General features: G+C 45.9%; 1 protein-coding gene across 3 annotated transcripts in view; it reads right to left on the bottom strand.

Annotated features, from left to right (window-relative positions):
- The window catches only part of LOC115102316 (dynein, cytoplasmic 1, intermediate chain 2a), a 25,448-nt gene extending 1,041 nt beyond the window's left edge, over positions 1-24,407 (bottom strand). Inside the window, exons 1-16 of one of the 3 annotated variants that reach the window (XM_029622182.2) lie at positions 24,299-24,407; positions 22,513-22,630; positions 18,273-18,387; positions 17,333-17,423; positions 16,142-16,201; positions 15,644-15,759; positions 9,991-10,077; positions 9,615-9,777; positions 9,378-9,477; positions 8,145-8,270; positions 6,667-6,813; positions 6,393-6,506; positions 5,965-6,098; positions 4,398-4,542; positions 839-979; positions 532-657 (exon numbers count right to left, since the gene is read on the bottom strand). In XM_029622182.2, the coding sequence (XP_029478042.1) occupies positions 532-657; positions 839-979; positions 4,398-4,542; positions 5,965-6,098; positions 6,393-6,506; positions 6,667-6,813; positions 8,145-8,270; positions 9,378-9,477; positions 9,615-9,777; positions 9,991-10,077; positions 15,644-15,759; positions 16,142-16,201; positions 17,333-17,423; positions 18,273-18,387; positions 22,513-22,620 (1,773 nt within the window). In that variant the 5' untranslated portion in view covers positions 22,621-22,630; positions 24,299-24,407. Of the gene's footprint in view, positions 1-531; positions 658-838; positions 980-4,397; positions 4,543-5,964; positions 6,099-6,392; positions 6,507-6,666; positions 6,814-8,144; positions 8,271-9,377; positions 9,478-9,614; positions 9,778-9,990; positions 10,078-15,643; positions 15,806-16,141; positions 16,202-17,332; positions 17,424-18,272; positions 18,388-22,512; positions 22,631-24,298 lie in introns of those variants that run through there. The other 2 variants (XM_029622271.2, XM_029622351.2) reach the window with 2 other exon arrangements.

Here is a 24,407-nt window from a genome sequence, read left to right as displayed (position 1 = left end):
ATTGATATGGGTGAAAATACTAACACATATTGTTGATGCTGGGACACTCAGGGGGAAGGGGATCACTGGCAATCTTCCAACTGTCACAGAGACTTGACCCGTCAGTGGCAGAAATCAGGGGGGGGGGGCTGCTCTCTATCTGCAGCTCACCACTCACTGACACAGAAACTCAGACCCTCAGGAGACGTCTCCGTTCAGATAGCTAGCCTCTGACAAGACAATGGCTTAATTGTTGCCCAAAGAAATGGAGCATAACGTATTACCAGAACCCCTTCACCTCCACTAGAGAAAAAACAGGAATAACCCTGTTGAACCTCTCAAAGAAGTGCCTTTCTTTTTTCAATACTTTATTAATATTAAGTACTTATTTGTATTATTCTGCCTGAAATTTACAAACCTTTTTAGATTATCTTATATCTCAATTTTGGCTAAAATGTCTGAATGCAACACACCTAGAGCTTACCCTTACCAAAACATATGAAGAATGCCATGTGTTTTAAATGGCACAGTAATGGCTTTTAACCCACTCACCTCTCCAACATCATAGACTAGGATCTGTCCATCAGAGTCTCCCACGGCTATCTCTTTGCCAGAGTGGGCCCAGCGCACGCGGTTCAGGGCTGGGTTCCCCTCCACTGTGGTACTGGCTGTAGGAACCTGCAAAAAAGAAGAAAAAAACCCTTTTTGGTCAACACCAATACTGATTCACTGACATCTGTGACACTATGGGCTGGTTTCCCAGACACAGATCAAGCCTAGTCCTAGACTAAAAAACATTCTCAATGAAGAATCTGTGTCCGGGACCCCCCCTCTGTGAAAGAGTGCCAGGTAACGTTACCTCCGTGTCGTTGTTGAGGTTCCACAGATCAAGATGGCCCACTCCATCCACACACGCAAACAGAGCCGGGTGAGTGGGGGACCACATGACGTCATAGACGTAATCAGAGTTGTCCTCGAACGAGTACAGTGGCTTGTTGTTCTGGAAGAGAGAAAACGGAGGCGGCGCGTGAAAACACACATCCACTCTGACCTGACCGGGCGCAATACGAATATCTGGATTAAAGTTAAAACAGAGACGCACACGGATCTTTGTGGGGCTAATGGAGTCCGAATTCAACCACATATGTACTGAGTGTACAAACAAAAATTAAGAACACCTTCCTAATATTGAGTTGCACCCCCCCTTTGCCTTCAGAACAGCCTCAATTTTGTTGGGGAATGGACTCTACAAGGTGTCGAAAGCGTTCCACAGGGATGCTGGCCCATGTTGACTCCAATGCTTCCCACGGTTGTGGCGAATGTCTATTTCACCAGTCATGTTGGCTATAGTAAAATAAATGCTGCAGTAGCTGTTTCCAAGTATTTATGCAGTTTTGTTTCAAAGCTGGTAAATTAATCGCACAAAGTCAAAGAACTACAAATCCTATATAGTCTATCACACCTCACCCTGCAACACTGCCTAGCTGGGGGGGCTGTGCTCACATGAAAGATTCATTTTTCGAAGGGTCGCGCACAGGCATAAAAGTTGGCCTAATTTAGTTGAAATCTACTGAAGTGAGATTTTGTCCTTGTGTTTATTGGCTATTTACATTGTTTTGTTCACAAGCTGGGTTGTTTTTCTATGTTTGAGTTTCAACTGCTAGGGAAGAGAACACAACGCTGCTACTATAAGTCAGACTCAATCTTACAGGCACAAACATGACTAGAGTCGCATTACCACATAACCTCCCGCCCTTCAAGGGGCAGGTTTTTTGTCTCATCTTTGATATTTTGGTTAACTCCGGTCACAAAAAAATGAAATGAAACAATATACCACATTACTTCTTACCAGAGTTGTAGACTCGAGTAGTAAAAAATGTGATGACTTGAGACTCGACTTGATTGAAAAGCAAATAACTTGACACTTGACTTGGACCCTCAAGACTTGGGCCTAGACTTTGACTTGAGGCTGATGTCTGGCCAGGTTCGGTAATGTTTTGTCACTCATTTTGTGGAATTACTAAACACGCAGCCAGAGACAGTATAACCGCAGCATTGACCGTGCAAAAAAATAAAACTCTGTAACAGATTGGCTAGTGAAAAGCACGAGACACTCCGATTGGACCAGCAAACTGTCAATCAACACAGGTCGGTGAGCTAGCGAACAGATTGCTGATTTTCTGTACAGCTATAGGATCCGGTGCAGTGCAAACATCAAATTTTAGGGAGAGAATTGCCATATTAAATAAATGTGGAGCTCCAAAAATATGAACTGTTTACTTTGCAAGCTCACCAGCAATAGGGCAACAATTACTAGCATCGGCCTACTGTTTATTTGGTATGTAACAACTGCTTGAAATGTATCATTTAATTATAAAGCTTGCATTTGGAATGTTGTTGTTAAAATGAAGTATTACTGTGGCGAAGACACACCATACGAGTGGAGAGTGCTTTTTTTCTCCACTTATTGAAATGTTTGCTGTTGCTTTCACACGTTTAAATGCAGGCCCTATGTGGTAAATCTATTCCATCTAATACAATAATTACTAGCGTTTCATCATTCCATCCCCATACCGTTTATTGCAACATGTAGACATTTCTGTATCATGTTTGATAGGCCATCGATACATTTTCATTTTATAGCCAACCATTTCTTACCTTGCTCTGAGTGGGCGCAAAGTTTATAGTGCACATGAACGTTCGCAAGACTCATGAGGTAGAAGTTCTGTTTATTTAATTCAATGTATGGTTTCCTTTGTTCATATTTGCCTTTCCGGAGTTCCGTGCGTCTGTTGCCGCATTCAAAACAACTGGGAACTTGGGGGAAAAAAACTCAATCGATTTGAACGGTCATCCAACTTGGAATTCCAAATCTGGAACTCGGAAAGTCTGAGCTCTGGAAAAGCCCAACCTGAAGATCACTGACGTGATGATTTGACCTTGTATATTTTCCTGAGTTCACAGTTTTGTTTTATTTGAACGCGGCATAAGTCCTACGTCTCTGTCATTTTTGTTGTGCTCACCTCAGTGAGCATTGAAATAGGCTACGTGGCCTACGCTCCACGCTTCGGAGTCAGAACGTTGAATAAGAGAAGACGATTGTTCCAAGTTAAGCATGATGTTGAAATATCATTAATAAATCATTAAGACGAATGTCCCAATGTAACAATAGATGTGGAAATTGCCTTTTACATTGTAGAACCAGTTTATTGGTTGTAATTGCCAAAATTGGATAATTGTATGGTCCTGGGGGCCCAGTGCTCATTTAATCTAGGCCTACCTGTTGAAGCTCCTGTTAGACAGAGTCCTTTTTGGTTTCTCAGGGGGAGGCTGTACAGTCTTGCCCTCTACCTGTGTCCATTCAGATAGGACAGGTTAAGCCTGATACAGAGGCTATTTCTTTTGGGCTATTGTCATGTATATTTGGTCAATCTACTACGTATTTTTTGTATGATATGGCGCTTTCACCATTGGATCACCAAAACCTGTAAATATACTGTATGTACACTCTGATCAAGTCAACCTGCCTTGACTTCTGCTGATTTCATGCCCTTATTTATGACTGCTACATGTCCCTATTTTACAATTGCATAGGCTACTAAAGATATGTTGTAGACAAAATAATGAAAAGGGCTGTCTGGTCGCGTCAATAAATAGACAGAAAGATTTGTCATCGAACAAGTAGTTGCATATATAGATTTTGTTTTTACTTGACTTGCTCTTAGAATGTATGACTTGGACTGGACTCAAGTCTTCTCCCGTTCTACTTGGGACTCCACTTGACCTCGGACCCTGTGACTCAAATAATAGTTACTTGATCCCACCTTTGCAGGGGAAAAATATTTTGGCATGTAGTGGCTGGTAGATTTGTTTTAATCTACCTGCCATAGTCGCTGATGGACCAAAAAGTACATTTTAGACCCTGGTGGTGGACAATTCTTGATACACACGGGAAACTGTTGAGTGTGAAACACCCAGCAGCATTGCAGTTCTTGACACGCTCAAACCAGTGCGCCTGGCACCTACTACCATACCCCGTTCAAAGGCACTTAACCCTTTTGTCTTGCTCATTCAGAGGGTGAATGGGCAAGACAAAAGATTTCAGGGCCTTTGAATCCATGTCTCACGGCTTAAAAATCCTTCTTTAACCCGTCTCCTCCCCTTCATCGACACTGATTGAAGTGGATTTAACAAGTGACATCAATAAGGGATCATCGCTCTCCCCTGGATTCACCTGGCCAGTCTGTCATGGAAAGAGCAAGGTGTTCTTAATGTTTTGTACACTCACCGTACATGTTCCTTCCTAAAGGGCACCCATAGGGCACTGGTCAAAAGTAGTGCACTACGTAGGGAATAGGGTGCCATGTGGGACGCACCACAGTAACCGCAGGTTTTCTAGTGGCGAGACGGTACAGTACCTTGGTGCTCCACAGCTTGACGGTCCAGTCAAAGGAGGAGGTGACAAACAGGTGGGAGAAGTCGACGGGCCCGGTCGCTGTGTGACAGTCTATCCCTGTGATAGGCCCGTGGTGGCCCTCAAACATCTCACTGATCCCTGCTTTACTGTGGACCAAACATACAACACACGGGGGATAAGAAAACAACACTGAGCCGACACCAACACCAACACTGAGCCGACACCAACACTGAGCCGACACCAACACTGAGCCGACACCACGTTGCATTAATTTCCCCTGATGAAACATTAGCATATATAATGTTAAATCATTACCAAAATAATACACATGAAATAGTCAAGCATATATTTCTGACTTTCATAGCAACACAAGGTTTGGATAAAGTAATCCTTCTCCCCCTCCCCCCCCCCCCCTTAAAAGACCTAGATGCACTATTGTAAAGTGGCTGTTCCACTGGATGTCATAAGGTGAAAGCACCAATTTGTAAGTCGCTCTGGATAAGAGCGTCTGCTAAATGACTTAAATGTAATGTAAATGTAAGGTTTGGTCAAGACCCCCCCCCCTTTGCCTCAATTTACGTCGGGAATAACATTTAAGTTGAAAGGACTCCCCTTTTAAATGTGCCACGGATGTAGATTTCCAGCTCAGTGGTGAGAGAGGGGCAGTCTTCATCTTAAGAGCCACATGTTGCAGAGCTGTTACTAGGCTGTGGCTCTGATAATTACCTCGAGAGATAAATACCCAGCATGAGAGATGCTTATGCGTTATTAACTGGGATGAGAGTATCATACCATTAGAGAATTAGGTGGAAAATTAGTCCCTCAATTACAGAGGTGATCGTGCAACGCAGAACCTAGCAACGGTCCCCCTCTCGGCGATCTCCGGGCATAACGTGGGACATAAACGATAGCACCGTAGCGCAGAGATTTGCCTCTCCATCGCAGGCAGGAAGCACTCGAGTCAAGCCATGCTGCTCTGTCGCCTCACAAGTGGACACACTGACTGTTTGCTTGGGCCACCCTCTGTCTTCCTCGCTCTCAAACGAGAGCGTCGTGTAACGATCCTCAGATTTGAGTCTCTTTGGGACATCCGGCTTTAAACAAACTCCCTCACTCTGAAGGAGGACTCCTCCAGAAGAAATGATATCTTTCCTCTCTTTACAAACATTACTGACAGAAGCTAAGCAACACAGGATGACTGGGGTAGGAGTGAAAACCTCAAAACAGCAGGAGATCAAGTGTTGGATTCATATTGCTTGGGGAAGTGAGGGGGGAGGGGGTGTATTTATTTGACATATCAAATCAAAAGTATTTATAAAGCCCTTTTTGCCTCAGCAGATGTCACAAAGTGCTTATACAGAAACCCAGCCTAAAACCCCAGAGAGCAAGCAATGTAGAAGCACGGTGTCTAGGAAAAACTCCCTAGAAAGGCAGGAACCTATGACGAAATACTGTTTCAAACCAGGGACTAACAAGCCTACTCACTTTCCTGGAGGTGTCTGCCTAGCAGGAGGCAATGGGGACGCAGGGGGCTGGGTGGGTGGGGTTTCTGGTTAATATCGTTGTACCTTCCATGGCGACACGCCATGTAGACGGACCCGTCCTCGCTCCCCACCGCAAAGTTGTTGACATCTCCGAGGGGGAAAGACATGGAGGTGACAGCGACGGCCTTCGACTGCTTGAACACCAGCTCCAGGCTGTCCTGTAGAGTAGGGGGATGTTAACACACACTGCATAATAGAAATTCATCTAGCAATTTAAATAAATGATTAACATTTGACGTGTGGGTTCGGCAGCTGTTGGATTGACAGCTAGCAGAGTTCATTTCCTTGATTTAAAAAGAACAAAATTGAGCGCAAAAATAGAGTGCCCCCCCCCCCCCCCCAAAAAAAGAAACGGCTGAAACAAAATGGGTTTAGTGAGGTCCTGGTGTTATAAAAAATGGGCCGACGTGACGTGTGTGGAGAATAGGCGGAGCGTGATGGGCGGTACCTACCTGCGGTTGAGATAGCATGTCCAGGCTCCAGGAACACATCTTGCCATCGGTAGAGATGCTAATGAGGTTGTGGGCATTCTGGGTGCCCACCACGTTCACACAGTACACTGGGTGCTGCACAGAGGGGGAGACAGGGGAACAAAGCCCCCCCGCGATCAGTCTGTTTACAACACACCGGCGTCACCATTGTGTCTGACCGTGTGTTCAATGTAACTGTTGAGATAAAAATCATTTTGGTGATGGTTGATTGGCAGATGAGTGTGTCGTGTTATACCGTGTGAGCTGCTGCTGACAGAGGGGTCCTCTGCACGGGGGTCCTCTTGTTGCTCCTGTTGTCCCACAGAACGATCTGCCCCGAGTAGGTGCCCCCCACCACCAGGTTAGGGTGGAACCTGGCAAAGGCGGCCGACATCACTGCAGACTGGCGCACACAGAGAGAGAGAGAGAGAGAGACAGAGAGTGTGCGTAAGAGACAGGGCCATGTCAGCGTCTGCTGAGACCAACGAGCGCACAGTGAAACGGTGACAGCTCTCTGGTGATGTGCGTCTATGTCACCTCCAATCAACCCCCTCTATTTCAGACCCGCTCAAAATAATATACAGACCTGGGCCATTCAGGGTAGCGCAGCAGGATGCCAGTGTGCTGTACAGTCGGCGGCTCATTTTCATTTACACTTCAACTATCCTGTGTTTTCCATGACTCCCACTTCACCCCTCATGGCAGAGCCTCCTGCTGGAGGCTGCTCACGACAGGATATATCATGTATGTCTACATTATTCATGCTAGTATATTATGTGTGGTCTTTGGCTGCCTGGTCTGAGCCCTACCTTCCCTGTAGCCTGAAACACATCTAGCCATATGTAATCATTCATTCATTCATCCATCCATCCATCCATCCAAGTAGATTTTTTGTTTTCCAAAAAGGTAAGAAAAAATATATATATATTCCCCGCTCACTTGGAGGCATAGAGAAAAATGAGTTCACACTTCTGCTCAGTTTTATTTCGTCGAAGCAATGTGCCTGGGACGACATCCGCTCTGGCGGCAGCAACATGTGGTTCTACTCAACCCGTCTTGGTCTGGGAACCTCAGGGCACGCAGGATAATAAGGAGTGGAGGAGCTGCTCTCTCTCTCTGTCTGCTGAACACAGGGCCCTTGTTTAGGTACACATGATAACCACTCCAGCCCTGCGCAGCACAGCACACGCAACACTACTGCTGCAGCCCCTTACACCCTGGCCAGCTATTGCACCACTGCTCTTCTCCGGCGCCTCACTAACATGTGAAGGAGGTCAACGCCAGCCCAGTGAAATCACAATGTGGATGAGAGAGGGAGAAAGAGAGAGCGAGAGAGAGGGAGGCAGAGAGAGGTGGGAGGGATGGTTGGCGGTGTGCCACACCCGTCAGGGAGAGAGCCACCCATGGAGGCAGAATGAAACGGAGGGAGTGGGCAGAGAGAGAGAGAGGCAGAGAGAGAGAGAGAGAGGCAGAGAGAGGCAGAGAGAGGTGGGAGGGATGGTTGGCGGTGTGCCACACCCGTCAGGGAGAGAGCCACCCATGAGGCAGAATGAAACGGAGGGAGTGGGCAGAGAGAGAGGGAGAGAGAGAGAGAGAGGGAGAGAGAGGCAGAGAGAGGTGGGAGGGATGGTTGGCGGTGTGCCACATCCGTCAGGGAGAGAGCCACCCATGAGGCAGAAGGAAACGGAGGGAGTGGGCAGAGAGAGAGAGAGGGGCCCTGGGTGGCTTTAGTACCTGGCAGTGGAAGACGTATTCCGGCGTGTTCTTCTTGTACTTCATGTTCCAGACCAGGGCCACCCCGTCCGGCTCGTGGGGGGCTTCCTCGTTGTTGTTGTATGAGGCAACCAGCAGCTCAGGATACTGGTGACAGACAAATCAGCCCAAATGAATGTCAAGAGGAAGTAGACATGGCCTCCAGGCTTGGCTCCATGTGAACAAGCCTCCCCTGCCCTCAGCAGTGCCGGTGAATGCCGAGGAGAATGCGTAACCACCCCCTTCTCCAACAAGATTTATGGCCGGGAAACTTTTTCCCCCAACAGCGCAGTCTGGTAAATAACGTTCGGATGCTACGGCTTGGCATAATGTGAAAGGACTAGGGGACTAGACTTCTGAGAGAGATGAGTGAACCACGGCAGTAAAGTTGGCCACTGCAAGTCGTTGGAGACCTTTGAAACACAAACCCCAGCGCACACTAAAACAAAAACGCAGGGAGAAACGGCCGAGGAAAGAAAGGCTCGAAAGACCTGCCCTCAAACACTTACCAGATGTAAACAAACCATTTAACCTCTGCTGCTTCTCATATTGGAACAACTGAAGTTTACAGTCGGCGAATACACAATTTAGCACAAGGGAATGGATATCCCTCTGAGCAAGCAACGCGGTGGCGAACAATGAGTCGGTGTTCAATCACTGTCAGAAGACATTGTAGAACTAGGATCAAATGAAGAGAGACATAAGGGGAAACAATTGATTACGGGCTCATACTAAGTGACAATTTGTGAACGACACGCTCCCGGGCTCCCGGGGGAACGTGGCTAAATGTCTAATACGAAAAACGAGTGCTGTGTTTATGGTACAGATTTAGGGCAGTGGTGGGGTAGCTAAAGACTGTCAACAATGTGTTAACGTACTTCATTCTTACAGCAAACCACTTGTGGTTTGAATTCTGACACGCAACGACGCAGTGTGACATGATTCACAAAGACACAGGGGCCAGTGAAACCATGAACAACTACTGCTGGTGTTTTGACTCAGTGACTAAGTCAGTGAAAAGGTTGCGTCATGATGATGAGCCAATGGTGACTGATGGTGTTGTGTTTTACTGGTGTAGGGTGAAGTTCCACCCTAGACGCTGATCTTGGGTTAGTTTAGCATTTTCCCCATCAATGGTTAAGGTTAGGATTGGGTCAGGGGAAGCTGATCCTAGATGTGCACCACGGACAAACTTGACCCGGGAGCGTGTTTTACCTGAGGGGACCAGTCCAGACAGGTGACCACGCGATGCTTAGACCAGCGCTCGTCCACAAACTGTCTGTTCAGAAACAGCTTGGCCCCAGCTTGGATCTCACTAGGGAACAGCATAGTCACAGTCATAATCATAACACCGCACTCCTTCCTATGACTAAAACAGCGACTGTATTCTGCCTTTACTATTCAAGTGATGCCAAAGGGAGAGAAGGGGAAAAAAAGGTATTCTTTCTCTACCCTTCCTTCTCCTCCATCTCCCGGCCACTGTAGTCGAAGAAGACGTCCACGTGTTGGGACAGGGCCCTCTCCACGATGCGGGTGCTGTGGTCAAAGAAGGTTATGAACTCTGAGGAGTGGAGGATCTGCAGCTTCTCCTCCTCAGTCAGCTCTTGTGGAGGTGCTAGACAGGGACAGTAAAAGTTATGGACAAACAATACAGAACCATCTAACAGATTGGGGTCGTCTTATTCAAATTATATTTGAGAGAGAGAAAAAAAGGGCCATCATGCAACACTTGGAAGTCAAAATACCGACAAAATGGTTGGTAGGACTCTTCAATGAAGATGACATCAAATAAGTTCAATCGTTACTCGTTTCGCACCACAACTCCTACCTTCCTCCTCCTCTTTCTGGTCTGGTTTCTCCATTTGGATCTCAAGCACTGGTTGTGGTGGAGCGATCTCCTCCTCCTCGTCTTCCTCTGTTGGGTAAAAAGGTGGATGATTTCAATTCAACACTACATAAGAAAAAAAAAAAAAAACTAGCAACGCTTTACATTTCATGGTTTATACAAGATGCCAAATGCGACAGTGACTAATGAGAAACGTTAGAAACCGCGGACGATTTCAATGACAATGGTTTTAAAGTGACAATTGATCCTGCAATTCTGCGTCAATGTTTGGTTCATTCCTAATGTCTACAACTAGTCTCCATCTGCAACATAGTTTCTCTTCAACAAGCACACTGAATGGTAAGCAGGCTAGCATGGGTATGGGAATGGAATCATTATGTGCCTCTGCCTCTCATTTGTTTGGTTTGCCAACTCAAATGTCACCTCTCTGAAAGGACCTGTGCCTCTAAAGCACTGGAGGTTGTCATTTGTGTGAAGGGGGCCCTAGGACCAGACCCCCGCTGTGTCGCCCCCCCCCCCTCTCGCTGATAATGAGACCCAGCTATTCAACAAGGGTTCTTTTTTGCACTTCTCAGTGTAGCTATCTCCTCCATGTCCCAGTAACAAGTTGCCCCATTCCATCCAGGCCATGGTCCGGGGTCAGCGGGACAGAGGACGAGGAGCAGCTGCCCAGGCCCACTCCCATTGGTCCGACCAGCTGACAGGACGGGTGCTAGCCAGATGGCGCTGCTTTGATTGTCTTGTTGGCCTCAGAAAGGTGGCATGAGGATGGCACAGAGGTTTTCCGCCTGGCCGCCCCTAGACAAGTCTCTCTGAACGGCAAGCCTGTGCAATTACCGCCCCACCAGGGGGTCCACAGGCGTCTATTCAACCTCGGAGAACGTACGACAAAAATACAGCTCGTAGGCCGGACCAGCTGGCAAAGCACACACTGGCTCAGACTTTCACACGCTAACTCTCCGATCTCAAACAAGCACCTCGCCGTCTCCACTCCATTCAACGCAGGAATAGATTGTTTAAAACAAACACATTCATGTGGATGAGAAAATGTACAGTCGTCTACCTTTTAGAGCTCTAGGTACAGTTAATATATGACGGCAGCAGTGTTGCACACAACTGTTCCATTTCCACTGAGATCATCTAAAATCAGGGGTGCCTAACACATTTTGCCCCGGGAGCCGCAGTTGGCCTTCAACAAGGTCTCAAGGGCCCCATTGAAAACTGGTTATATTTCCTCACCGTTAAATTTAGCTAAAAAATAAAAATAAAAAATGTCCTAAATCCATAATTTGGGGAATGTTCTATGCTCCCTGGCTGTCAAAGGCTTTGATTTGGGTGATAATTAGTGATCTGGGCACAGTCAAGAAACGGTATGAATTGTCCATTATAATTTATACACAGTTTTGATTTGGTAAAATACAATTTTAAAAACTGTTGTTTTTTCAAACCACCCACAGGCTGGATGTTTGACACCTAACGACATCTGCCTATATAAAGTTATTCTCTTTCCCGTCTCCCATGGAGGTTGGGAGGGGGGGGGGGGGCATTGGGTGTTCTGATGAGTTTACAGAACTGGGTTGATGACAAGCCATTTCAATGGACGGCTATACCCTGGAACCCAAAGGAGAAGGTTAAAATCCTTCCTTTCAAGGGCCTCAATCAGGCTTAAAGGAAAACAGTAATCACTGTCTTTCAGCTGGGCCCAGCCGCGCTCGTCAGCCCTTTCCCCCGGCGAGGCAGGCAGAGCAATCAACCTGCCAGGCATTAGGAGCGGAAGGACAATCTGAAAATAAAGGGTATAATGCACCTGCCAGCCAAAACGGCCATTTGGAGAAAATCTAGTGATCCTGGTGACCCTGCTGGAGGGAGTGGGGTGGGGGGGCAGAACCAGGGGGAGGGGGCATTTAACAGAATTCACCCGGATCAACCATGTACTGCACACCGACACCTCCCCTCAAAGCAGGCTCAATTATGGCTTTTGTACCACTTTAAAAAAAGAAACACTTTTTTGGGGGGGGGGGGGGGTGTAATCACAGGTCTTTGTCAAGACACTATATTAATGCAAAAGCAAAGTGGGCCCAGTGTGTTGTTCAAGTACAAAACTAATGACCTTCACTCCCCACTGCAGGTGTGTTCGTCTCATCCACAGAACGGACAACACAAATCGGACTTCCACATGCCGGTTTACTAAAGGCTGTTGCACCAAAACCAGCGTCCACTGTTGGTCTTTTCTAGCTACAGTAGAGGAGTGTGGAGAGTAGACCGCACACGGTCTGTCAGTACAGAGAGACCCTACTTAGTGTTAAACACAGAGGACACCATGGCTTCATTCGAATCACGGTTCGTTTTCAATCCGTAAATGAAAAGGTACTTCCCTTCGAGTCTAAAGTAAACAGCATTATTCATAACTGCTCACAAATCGCATACGAGAACATTCCCTTTAATCATTTATTATTTCATGCATTTGCATTTTGCTAAAAAAGAAAATAGCACAAAAAAAAAAGAAAAGGCTCAAATAATAATACTCACAATGCTGCAAATGTATACTTATTTTGCAAGTACCATCAGAGTATCTTTACGCGCATAGCACAGGCCTACGTCCCATTTTTACTAGTGTCAGACAGGGATTTACTGAAGGGACAACGACCCGTTGGCATAAAGGCCATGGTATGTTTTCTTTCTGTGTGAGGTAGCAGATGAAAATACATCAAGCCACCGCGACCCAACACAACCCGGGAGATTTCAGCAGTCGCCCTACACAGCCGTTCTGACGAGCAGGTTAATCAGGGTTCAGTCAGCTGGGAAATGGGAGGCTTTTGTTGAGTTTACACACTTGGAGCACTGGTTACCTCTCTCGCTCTCTCTGTGTATCTACCCCTCTCTCTCTCTCTCTCTCTCTCTGTGTATCTACCCCTCTCTCTCTCAACAGACAGAGGATTGAGACAAAAAGGGAAAAAAATACCTTTCTGTGAAGATGTGATAGGGATTCAGCTAATGTTTTTACCCTATAAAATCTCTGGTTATTTTCTCACATTCGCATCTTTGAATAAACTCTCCTATAATTGATATGAGCATGCTGAAACTGTGGTTAAAATGGTAGCCTATGCCTACATTTAATTCAACAAATACAGTCAGTTAAGGGGAACTAATCGACAAGTGCCAAGAGTACGATAGGTGACAATGTTCAAAAAGAGTGCCACTTCAAACAAGAGGCTGTTGAGTTGAGTTCCTTTAGTGATTAAAAGTTACGACCTTCCCCCGAATCCAAGTGATTGAAACAAATCACATTTAATTACATTTAAAATTTACTCAAACGCTCTACTCTCTCTCGTATTGCCTGAAGCCTTTTTTAAAAACAGAGCTTCAGGCAGAACACTCAATGAATTCCCCCATATATTTTTTGTCCATAATTACATCTAGCTAAGCAGCACTTACTGACGTCGCATAAAGTCCACTGCTGTAGCGTGAACACAGTGTTCTATATATAGGCTACCGCTAGATTTTATTTCTACACACTATCCTGATTCACTGCCTTTCCTTTTGCACGACCTGGAGTGGGAATTACAACCATCCAAGCAAAACAGCAAGTATTGCTTTTATAAATATTGGTGGAACTTACGATTTATGGGGAAACGTCTGTAACTAATAGATTCTTTCCCATCAGGTCACAAAATGTGCGTCTACACTGGACTCCTAGGAACCTAGTACAGGGTTTCTCAAACTCGGTCCTAGGGCCCTCCCTGGGTGCACGTTTTGGTTTTTGCCCTAGCACTACACAGCTGATTCAAATAACCAACTAAACATCACGCTTTGATTATTTGAATTGGCTGTGTAGTGCTGGGGATAAAACCACACCGACCCTGTTCTCCAGGACCAGGGTTGGAGAGCCCGGTTCTCCAGGACGGTAGTTCTCCAGGACCAGGGTTGGAGAGCCCTACAGGACCAGGGTTGGAGAGCCCTGTTCTACAGGACGGTAGCTCTCCAGGACCAGGGTTGGAGAGCCCTGTTCTACAGGACGGTAGCTCTCCAGGACCAGGGTTGGAGAGCCCTGTTCTAGAGGATGGGAACTGGAAGGACCAGTCCCCCCCTACCCAAAATAAAAGAACACTAATCAGCTTGTTGTGCTTTTTTTGGAGATGGTGGGTCATCTCTCTTCTTCGCTCTCTGTCAAGCTTGGCACAGCAGCACCTTCCTCCAATGCCACCGCCCGTTGACCTTGAGTTTACAGTGCCGTCGCCTCCTCTTGACAACATGATGAATCGCTCAATCAGTGCACACGAGCAACGCCACACCGAACATCAAATATGCGCAGAAGGGTGTGAGCAGGCGAGGGGACGCCGCCTCACCAAGTGCCAGGAGTGATGACGCGAAAGCGCACAATGTCACTGAGTGTGTTTTGTTATGTGCCTATTGGGTGAAGGGAGAAGACAGGAAAGCGAGAGAGTTGATGAAATGATTACAGAGTGGCAGAGAGAGTGGAGGGTGGGGTGGGGGGGTCTAGTGTTGAACAGCCAACAGAAACCATCCTTGTTTAACAGTGTTACAATGCCCTAAAGACAGAGTCTCTATGTCTCCCTCCACAGAACAGAACGAGCTTTGCTATTTATCCTTTACTCATTGGGTATGGGTATCCCAATTTGTTCACAGCCAGACCGCTTGCATTTCACATTCCTCAATGACAAATCACCAAGTCCTCTGGCTAGTTTCCACTGGAGATTGATCTGACCGGGATCTAACTGGGTTCTATGCCGTCTGAAGTGTGAAGGGGGAACTTAGAAGAGACAAGTAAACCCGTGCAGGGAATCAATCTTTGTTCATCACCCCAAACCTCCGAACACAAGCCATCAAGCATAAATAATGAATATCTTTAAACTCCCACACAGTGTAAATAACAAAGCGACTAGACTACATAGCACTCTATAGCAGTCGCTGATATGTTTTGCTGATAAAGCAGTGTAAACAACAGATTTCAGCCTATGAGACACTCTGAACTAAATCTTAGAAGGGGGGAAAAAACTAGGGGTGTAATCACAATATTGCATATTGTGGCACATGTGCTCAACATGTGGACGTTATGGGTAAACATGCTTTTTTTGAAGATATGCATAGAGGACCACATGAAAGCTGCTGTGCAGCAATTACATACATATTGACATGGTTCAGATGCATTAGCCGGGCATGAACGAGGTGCTTCATATTCAACCCCAATCTACTGCCTTTCTTCCCAATTCCCCCTGGCCCTCTCATCCTGCACATGCATCGTAGCAGGGCCCTATTGGTTTGAGGATGGGGGGTTTTGAGAGGAGTGAGTCTACGTGTGCGAATTTAATCTTTCCTTTGGCTTCTTATGTTTCCCGGGCCCCTGCAATTTCCCCCGGCTTTCATCTCAGTGCTCCGTAAGGTCGGATCATTTCCACTTTGTGTTCACTTCCTGCTCCCACTCGTATGATCAGACAACCCAGCCAGCCGGCCGGACACAACACACATCAAAAATAAAAGAAAGAGTAGCCTTCGGAAACCTTGACAGATCGACTGCACTGCTCTCTGACCTTGCAGTCAACGAGCCAGGCAGCTTTAGTTGTGCCGAAAATAGAGAATCCTAAAAGTAACTATGTACTCGGGTCAGAGTTCTCACCTTCTTTCTGCTGGGTCGTCACAGGCGTCTGGGTCTCCTTGGTGTACGACACCGTCTCTTTTGGAGGGAAGTCAACATGGGTGATCTTGGCCATGCCCAGCTTCAGAGGTCCACGCCTAAAAGCAGAGCACACCTTCAGACTCACGGCAGGGCCACGGAGAGCTGAAACAATAACAAGAACCCGGGTGACCCAGGCACAACACGCAACAGTACTACTATCACATTCCAGCCTTTTCATTGGCCCCTCAAAAGCCGAAGACGCCTTTAAGGCGGATGTGCGATTTTGTCTTCTGATAATCACTTATTTATGGAGAAGGAAAGGAAGGATAACAACGCGTCTGTAGGTCAAAGAAAGACGCCACCAAGAGACACAAGGCCGGCATGACTTTTTTTCCTCCCCTGATCTAAAACCATGGCTTTCGAGAGGGTCAAGAGGAGCAACGAGGCTAGAGGTTGAGGGAGGGATGAAGTGAAAGGAGGAAGGTAGAGTTCCAGTACCCCAGCTCGGAGTCAGAGTGAAGCTGAAGAGTAGACGGGTCAGAGTCCCAGTGTAGAGTCCTGGTTAGTTGTCACAGCAACAAGGCAGCATTAGTGCAACAAAGCAGAGGCATAAACCAAGAGGGGAAACAAGTTAGAACCTAGAACATGCCCATACTGACAAATGCAGGTGACAAAACAAGCTTGTATTCAATTCAGGACATTTCAGAAACACAGACGTTTTCGCAGAGGGTGGTAAAAACACAGTTAACACGAGAACCCTCTATTAGGCACTTGCATATAGAATCTAAAAATATATATATTTTTAAAAACAAGGACAGTATCTGTTTAAAAATGCTTGGACACAGGTCCTGAGAGTGCGAAGACACTGGGTCTAATGAGGCAGCCTGAGGGGCTGGTCAGGCCTGAACTGTGTCACGCCACGGCTCGGAATCCCATGTGAGGGAGCGCCCTGCGGGGGGGAAACATGACCTCCCATGTGTGGAGGAAATGGCCACGCTGCGGAGGGAAACGAGGCAACACGTAGAGCCTTGGGGGTGGAGGAAGAGCTCCCTGGCTCTGATGGGACACTGGGGGAGCTAGAGTTTCAGCAGGGGGACCGGGGCTCTAATTAGGGGTCCCCCAGGCATCTCCACAGCCCTGTTGTTTTATAGCTCATTTAGGACCATCCTAATGCAACAGCACACAAACAAAATAAGCATGCACACCCTCGGCATAAGCCAGTCATCGTGATCTTCAAATGGTATTGTTGGTGGGCATTTGTGTGTTATTTGGAGAAGAACACTGGTACTGTGTTCTCAAAACTGGACATGTTTATAGGCATAGTTTATAAGGCAAATGGTTACATAAGCACCTGTGTGCGTCTAGTAAAACGCATGCAAAGGTAGTTTAAATTTCATTGTAAGAACACTGGCAATATCTTATTAAAAACCTAGATATGGGATTGACTGTTCCAGCTGTGACATGGATTTATAGAGAAGAAACCTGTTCAAACCTGTGAAACACACATCCTTTAAAATGACACAGACATTAGGAGAGACAGTTCCCCATTCATTCCTGCAATAAAAGCCCCGGCATGCATCGCAACCTAAATTACAGCGGCGCTGCACTGTGCTTCGAGGATGAAGGCTTTTTGCAGAGAGATATTAACCCATTTTGACATTAAAACGTTAGATTGGGGGGTGTTTGTACCTGGATCCCACGGCGCCGTCGCCCGAGTCTTGGCTCCCTGCCTCGCTTGGTGTGCCCACAGATTTGGAGGTCGGCGACATGGGAGGAGGGACTAGATAGTGAAACAGATAGTCTAGTGGTTAGAGCTTCGGACTAGTAACCGAAAGGTTGCAAGATCAAATCCACGAGATGACAAGGTAAAAATCTGTCGTTCGGCCCCTGAGTAAGGCAGTTAACCCACTGTTCCTAGGCCGTCATTGAAAATAAGAATTTGTTCTTAACTGACTTGCCTATTTAAATAAAGGTACAAATAAAAAATGACAGGTATCCCCTGTTACTATGCGAAGAGGCTGGCATGTTCACAATAGTGCAAAGGTAGGTCAGTTTTGGGGTGCCAGAAGTGGTATAAAAAAATACAAATGCGGCATGCCAAAATGGAGTGGATATGAACAGCAAAAAGGAGAAAAGACAAAGAAAAATATGTTATATTTCACCCCATATACTATGAAAACACAAGTGAAAATTCAACAGTAAGACAAATACCAATAGTATTAGAAATAGCTAGTCACACATCAATCAACATACCAAAAGTAAGTGGATGAGACATGTGGAGTGTGTCGTCAAATTCAAAAATAAAAAACAAGTAAATAATCATGTCAATGTCATTTAAACGATTTAAATTTAAGTCTAAGGAACAATGGCAAACCATAGAAAATAATATGACCTTTTCTGATTCATAACATCAGTTCCCTACTTTTCTTTATCACACTGATAGACCAAGCCAGCCATAAGGCAATATAAATTAATCTACTATGGACCACTTCTGCCCCCTTCTGTTAGCTTGGTGACAATATCCTCACATAAATCTTGGTTTAGAAAAATGTACAGTCAATAGTAAGATGGCCTACACTACACTAGAGAGACTCAATACTTGTAATACTGCTGGTAGATGGTTTCTTACCAACAGGGACATCAGCTGATGTGATGCCCATGCTCTGCAGAAGGGCATCTGTCTCACGTCTCTTTTTCTCCAAATCCGAGTCATCCAGTGGGGCGGCATCTTTCTTCAGGTCAGCCTGGAAGAGAACCAGAGTCGGTTAGTATCCTGGCTGTAAGCATGATGAATAGAGGGTTTGATGGAGAGTTGTCTGAATTTGGTTAGTTTATAGTGCTGGGCGATTAACTGAAATGTTGGTTATTTTTGTTTTTTAAACAACTAATTGACCGACGTCGGTTCAATTACTTTAATTGTATTTCGTTTTTTTCCTTCTTCTTCTTCTGTGAGCTCAATGCGCAGTAAATCAGATCAATCCCGAATTAAGTGATCAAATAAAAAAATATACACAAGAACTGAAATATTTTATTAAATCAAATCAAATTTTATTTGTCACATACACATGATTAGCAGATGTTAATGCGAGTGTAGCGAAATGCTTGTGCTTCTAGTTCCGACAATGCAGTGATAACCAACAAGTAATCTAACTAACAATTCCAAAACTACTGTCTTATACACAGTGTAAGGGGATAAGGAATATGTACATAAGGATATATGAATGAGTGATGGTACAGAGCAGCATACAGTAGATGGTATCGAGTACAGTATATACATATGAGATGAGTATGTAGACAAAGTAAACAAAGTGGCATAGTTAAAGTGGCTAGTGACATAAGAATGCAGTCGATGATCTAGAGTACAGTATATACATATGCATATGAGATGAATAATGTAGGGTAAGTAACATTATATAAGGTAGCATTGTTTAAAGTGGCTAGTGATATATTTACATCATTTCCCATCAATTCCCATTATTAAAGTGGCTGGAGTTGGGTCAGTGTCAATGACAGTGTGTTGGCAGCAGCCACTCAATGTTAGTGGTGGCTGTTTAACAGTCTGATGGCCTTGAGATAGAAGCTGTTTTTCAGTCTCTCGGTCCCAGCTTTGATGCACCTGTACTGACCTCGCCTTCTGGATGATAGCGGGGTGAACAGGCAGTGGTTCGGTGGTTGATGTCCTTGATGATCTTTATGGCCTTCCTGTAACATCGGGTGGTGTAGGTGTCCTGGAGGGCAGGTAGTTTGCCCCGGTGATGCGTTGTGCAGACCTCACTACCCTCTGAGAGCCTTACGGTTGAGGGCGGAGCAGTTGCCGTACCAGGCGGTGATACAGCCCGCCAGGATGCTCTCGATTGTGCATCTGTAGAAGTTTGTGAGTGCTTTTGGTGACAAGCCGAATTTCTTCAGCCTCCTGAGGTTGAAGAGGCGCTGCTGCGCCTTCTTCACGACGCTGTCAGTGTGAGTGGACCAATTCAGTTTGTCTGTGATGTGTATGCCGAGGAACTTAAAACTTGCTACCCTCTCCACTACTGATCCATCGATGTGGATAGGGGGTGTTCCCTCTGCTGTTTCCTGAAGTCCACAATCATCTCCTTAGTTTTGTTGACGTTGAGTGTGAGGTTATTTTCCTGACACCACACTCCGAGGGCCCTCACCTCCTCCCTGTAGGCCGTCTCGTCGTTGTTGGTAATCAAGCCTACCACTGTTGTGTCGTCCGCAAACTTGATGATTGAGTTGGAGGCGTGCATGGCCACGCAGTCGTGGGTGAACAGGGAGTACAGGAGAGGGCTCAGAACGCACCCTTGTGGGGCCCCGTGTTGAGGATCAGCGGGGAGGAGATGTTGTTGCCTACCCTCACCACCTGTGGGCGGCCCGTCAGGAAGTCCAGTACCCAGTTGCACAGGGCGGGGTCGAGACCCAGGGTCTCGAGCTTGATGACGAGCTTGGAGAGTACTATGGTATTGAATGCCGAGCTGTAGTCGATGAACAGCATTCTCACATAGGTATTCCTCTTGTCCAGGTGGGTTAGGGCAGTGTGCAGTGTGGTTGAGATTGCATCGTCTGTGGACCTATTTGGGCGGTAAGCAAATTGGAGTGGGTCTAGGGTGTCAGGTAGGGTGGAGGTGATATGGTCCTTGACTAGTCTCTCAAAGCACTTCATGATGACGGAAGTGAGTGCTACGGGGCGGTAGTCGTTTAGCTCAGTTACCTTAGCTTTCTTGGGAACAGGAACAATGGTGGCCCTCTTGAAGCATGTGGGAACAGCAGACTGGTATAGGGATTGATTGAATATGTCCGTAAACACACCGGCCAGCTGGTCTGCGCATGCTCTGAGGGCGCGGCTGGGGATGCCGTCTGGGCCTGCAGCCTTGCGAGGGTTAACACGTTTAAATGTCTTACTCACCTCGGCTGCAGTGAAGGAGAGACCGCATGTTTTCGTTGCAGGCCGTGTCAGTGGCACTGTATTGTCCTCAAAGCGGGCAAAAAGTTATTTAGTCTGCCTGGGAGCAAGACATCCTGGTCCGTGACTGGGCTGGGTTTCTTCTTGTAGTCCGTGATTGACTGTAGACCCTGCCACATGCCTCTTGTGTCTGAGCCATTGAATTGAGATTCCACTTTGTCTCTGTACTGACGCTTAGCTTGTTTAATAGCCTTGCGGAGGGAATAGCTGCATTGTTTATATTCGGACATATTACCAGACACCTTGCCCTGATTAAAAGCAGTGGTTCGCGCTTTCAGTTTCACACGAATGCTGCCATCAATCCACGGTTTCTGGTTTGGGAATGTTTTTATCGTTGCTATGGGAACGACATCTTTGACGCACGTTCTAATGAACTCGCACACCGAATCAGCGTATTCGTCAATATTTCCATCTGACGCAATACGAAACATGTCCCAGTCCACGTGATGGAAGCAGTCTTGGAGTGTGGAGTCAGCTTGGTCTGACCAGCGTTGGACAGACCTCAGCGTGGGAGCCTCTTGTTTTAGTTTCTGCCTGTAGGCAGGGATCAGCAAAATGGAGTCGTGGTCAGCTTTTCCGAAAGGGGCGGGGCAGGGCCTTATATGCGTCGCGGAAGTTAGAGTAACAATGATCCAAGGTTTTACCACCCCTGGTTGCGCAATCGATATGCTGGTAAAATTTAGGGAGTCTTGTTTTCAGATTAGCTTTGTTAAAATCCCCAGCTACAATGAATGCAGCCTCCGGATAAATGGTTTCCAGTTTGCAAAGAGTTAAATAAAGTTCGTTCAGAGCCATCGATGTGTCTGCTTGGGGGGGATATATACGGCTGTGATTATAATCGAGGAGAATTCTCTTGGAAGATAATGCGGTCTACATTTGATTGTGAGGAATTCTAAATCAGGTGAACAGAAGGATTTGAGTTCCTGTATGTTTCCTTCATCACACCATGTCTCGTTAGTCATGAGGCATACGCCCCCGCCACTCTTCTTACCAGAAAGATGTTTGTTTCTGTCGGCGCGATGCGTGGAGAAACCCGTTGGCTGCACCGCATCGGATAGCGTCTTCCCAGTAAGCCATGTTTCTGTGAAGCAGAGAACGTTGCAGTCTCTGATGTCCTCTGGAATGCTACCCTTGCTCGGATTTCGTCAACCTTGTTGTCAAGAGACTGGACATTGGCAAGAAGAATGCTGGGGAGTGGTGCGCGATGTGCCCTTTTTCGGAGTCTGACCAGAACACCGCCTCGTTTCCCTCTTTTTCGGAGTCGTTTCCTTGGGTCGCTGCATGCGATCCATTCCGTTGTCCTGTTTGTAAGGCAGAACACCGGATCCGCGTCGCGGAAAACATATTCTTGGTCGTACTGATGGTGAGTTGGCGCTGATCTTATATTCAGTAGTTCTTCTCGACTGTATGTAATGAAACCTAAGATGACCTGGGGTACTAATGTAAGAAATAACACGTAAAAAAACAAAAAACTGCATAGTTTCCTAGGAACGCAAAGCGAGGCGGCCATCTCAGTCGGCGCCGGAAGTTAAAGTAAAGTAATCTGAATAAATAAAGGTTAATAAGAGATAAGCAGTAATGGGCAGTCACTACATACTTGTGTTAATTGTTTATTCTGTGGTGCTACAGCATTCAACCCACATAATGCATAACATTTTTTGTAATTATTTTTTAATACTCGAACCAAAACCACCTCAAAAAGCAATAGTCGCTCAGTACTTCTAGTTTAATAAAACAATTAACCTAGCCTTAGAATCTGTGCATTTTCCCTGCAAATCGAAGCTACTGCTTCCTCTTTCCACTGATGTGAAATAGGCCTACTCAGATCATTTGAGCAGAATGCACACTGCAATTTTGGTCAGTCTAGTTCTGGCAGTATTTCAAGTCCCTATAAGCATGTACTTACCTCTTTCTTTTTGCGCTCATCTTCCTTCCTTTTTTTCTCCTCCCTGATCTGAGCCAGGCGTTGCTTCTTCCGCTCAAGCTCCGCTTTCAGCTCGCTTTTGTCTGACATGATGCCAACACTGTAGGACACAAACACATTTCAGAACAAGATAGGTGACCTACAGCATTTTACAGCAGTCGGCAAATCTGAAAACTCCATCGTTTGTACAGGTGTTATTTTTGAAAATAGCCCCAAGTTAGGCTACACATTGGAATATAGACTTGGGTATGGTCAGAAGCAATTTCGCCAACTGCATTTCATGAGCTGCTCTGAAAGTGTAATAAGATCACTCCTTTTTAACCTTTCAGATCAACGAGAATAGCACCTGCTCCTTTGCTCTGATCTGCCAGGTCAAACCATTTAACTAGCAGGCCCACTGCTAGTTTTTGATCATGAATGTTCAGCAGGGCACAGATAGGGCTCAAGAGCACACTCTACTGTCCAGACAGAGAAAGGTTGGATGCTCTGCCATTAGCAGGGTCCTGACCACCTGGCCTGTAAAATCATTTTCTGGTCCAAAGCCCCATTCAATGCACCTTTGTCTACTCAACTCTAACCAACTTCAGAGTGCACTCTTAGAGAGATTAGGTTGATCATTTCAAGAGAGGCTTTACCATTCTGTATACAGCATTGATCAGCCCTCATATGATTCACAGCACCTGACCCTTTCAACACCCAACGCGGGGACCACTTTAAGACATTTGACTTAATTGCACAACTTAAGACAATGAATGGAGGTCTCTGAGCTTTATAATGAATTAGGTTTCTAAGTCTTCTTTTTCAGATGGCCTAAAGCACATTACATGAAGTACATTAAATTTGATCAACCACCTTGAGATAACAATGTGGTTGATGCAACTTTTTAAAACTCATACATTGTCATTTTCATACAAAAACACCCAATAAATTAAGCTTGTCAAGTAGTGTTCATGTAAATGCAGACTTCTGCAACAGGAAATGTAAGCTAACACAAGGACTGTAGCTAGCTTCCTCAAACATACAAAAATGTATTTTATTGGTCAAATATAAAATAAGAAAATAACGATTTTAAAAACAGAAGTAAAGAGGACATCATGGGCTCCAACATAAGTGATGCTGGCAAGAATCAAGCCGCGAAGTACAGTAACTGGTCTACTGTACTGTGGTCAAGCCATGAATGATAGCATTGAGCAGCATCATCAGCATCTTCTTGCCTCGCTCACTTGAATCAGTGCGCTAGATAAATTACATAGCTAGTACGGTTTGTAGAGAGCCGGTATAGAATGTTATCTTAACATTCAACACATCCGAAAAACACCATTGTTCTATTTACTAACGTTAGAAGACTGTCAGGTCTGTCGTTTATCGAACATAACTTTAGCAAGTTAGCTGCGGCCCCACCCAGCAACTGTGGGACTGACTAACCAAAATTGCTAGCCAGCGAACGTTGGCTAGAAGAATTGACTTTGTCTTGGCATCCGGACTGACCTCTTCAAGTTGAAAACATTGATTCGCTACCTGACTCTTACAACAACAAAAAATCGAACTACCAATCTTTAAACTATGTTACATTCAAGCCTAGTTGCAAAGTTTAGATTAGCTAGCTATCACAATTGGCCTGCAACAGGCTAACGTTAGCTGTTACTTAGTTAGCTAGCGGCTAGCCAACCATCTCGGAAAAAACGGGTGGCTGGCTGACGACTAAATCTCAACACACGTTTTCATTTACACGCTACCTCCACGTTTCACTTATAGTTTGGTAACAAACCGTATTTCTCCTTGGCTTTCTAATCGCTTGAATCCAGGATCCTTTCCTGAAGCAACAACACAACGGTCATCACCAGTTACCACAGCCACGAAGTGAGAAGGCCCGCCTA

This window comes from Oncorhynchus nerka, linkage group LG1, assembly GCF_034236695.1.
Source record: "Oncorhynchus nerka isolate Pitt River linkage group LG1, Oner_Uvic_2.0, whole genome shotgun sequence".
Lineage (NCBI taxonomy): Eukaryota > Metazoa > Chordata > Actinopteri > Salmoniformes > Salmonidae > Oncorhynchus > Oncorhynchus nerka.
The sequence above is the reverse complement of the archived record's forward strand: the minus strand, read 5'-3'. Positions and strand labels throughout refer to the sequence as shown.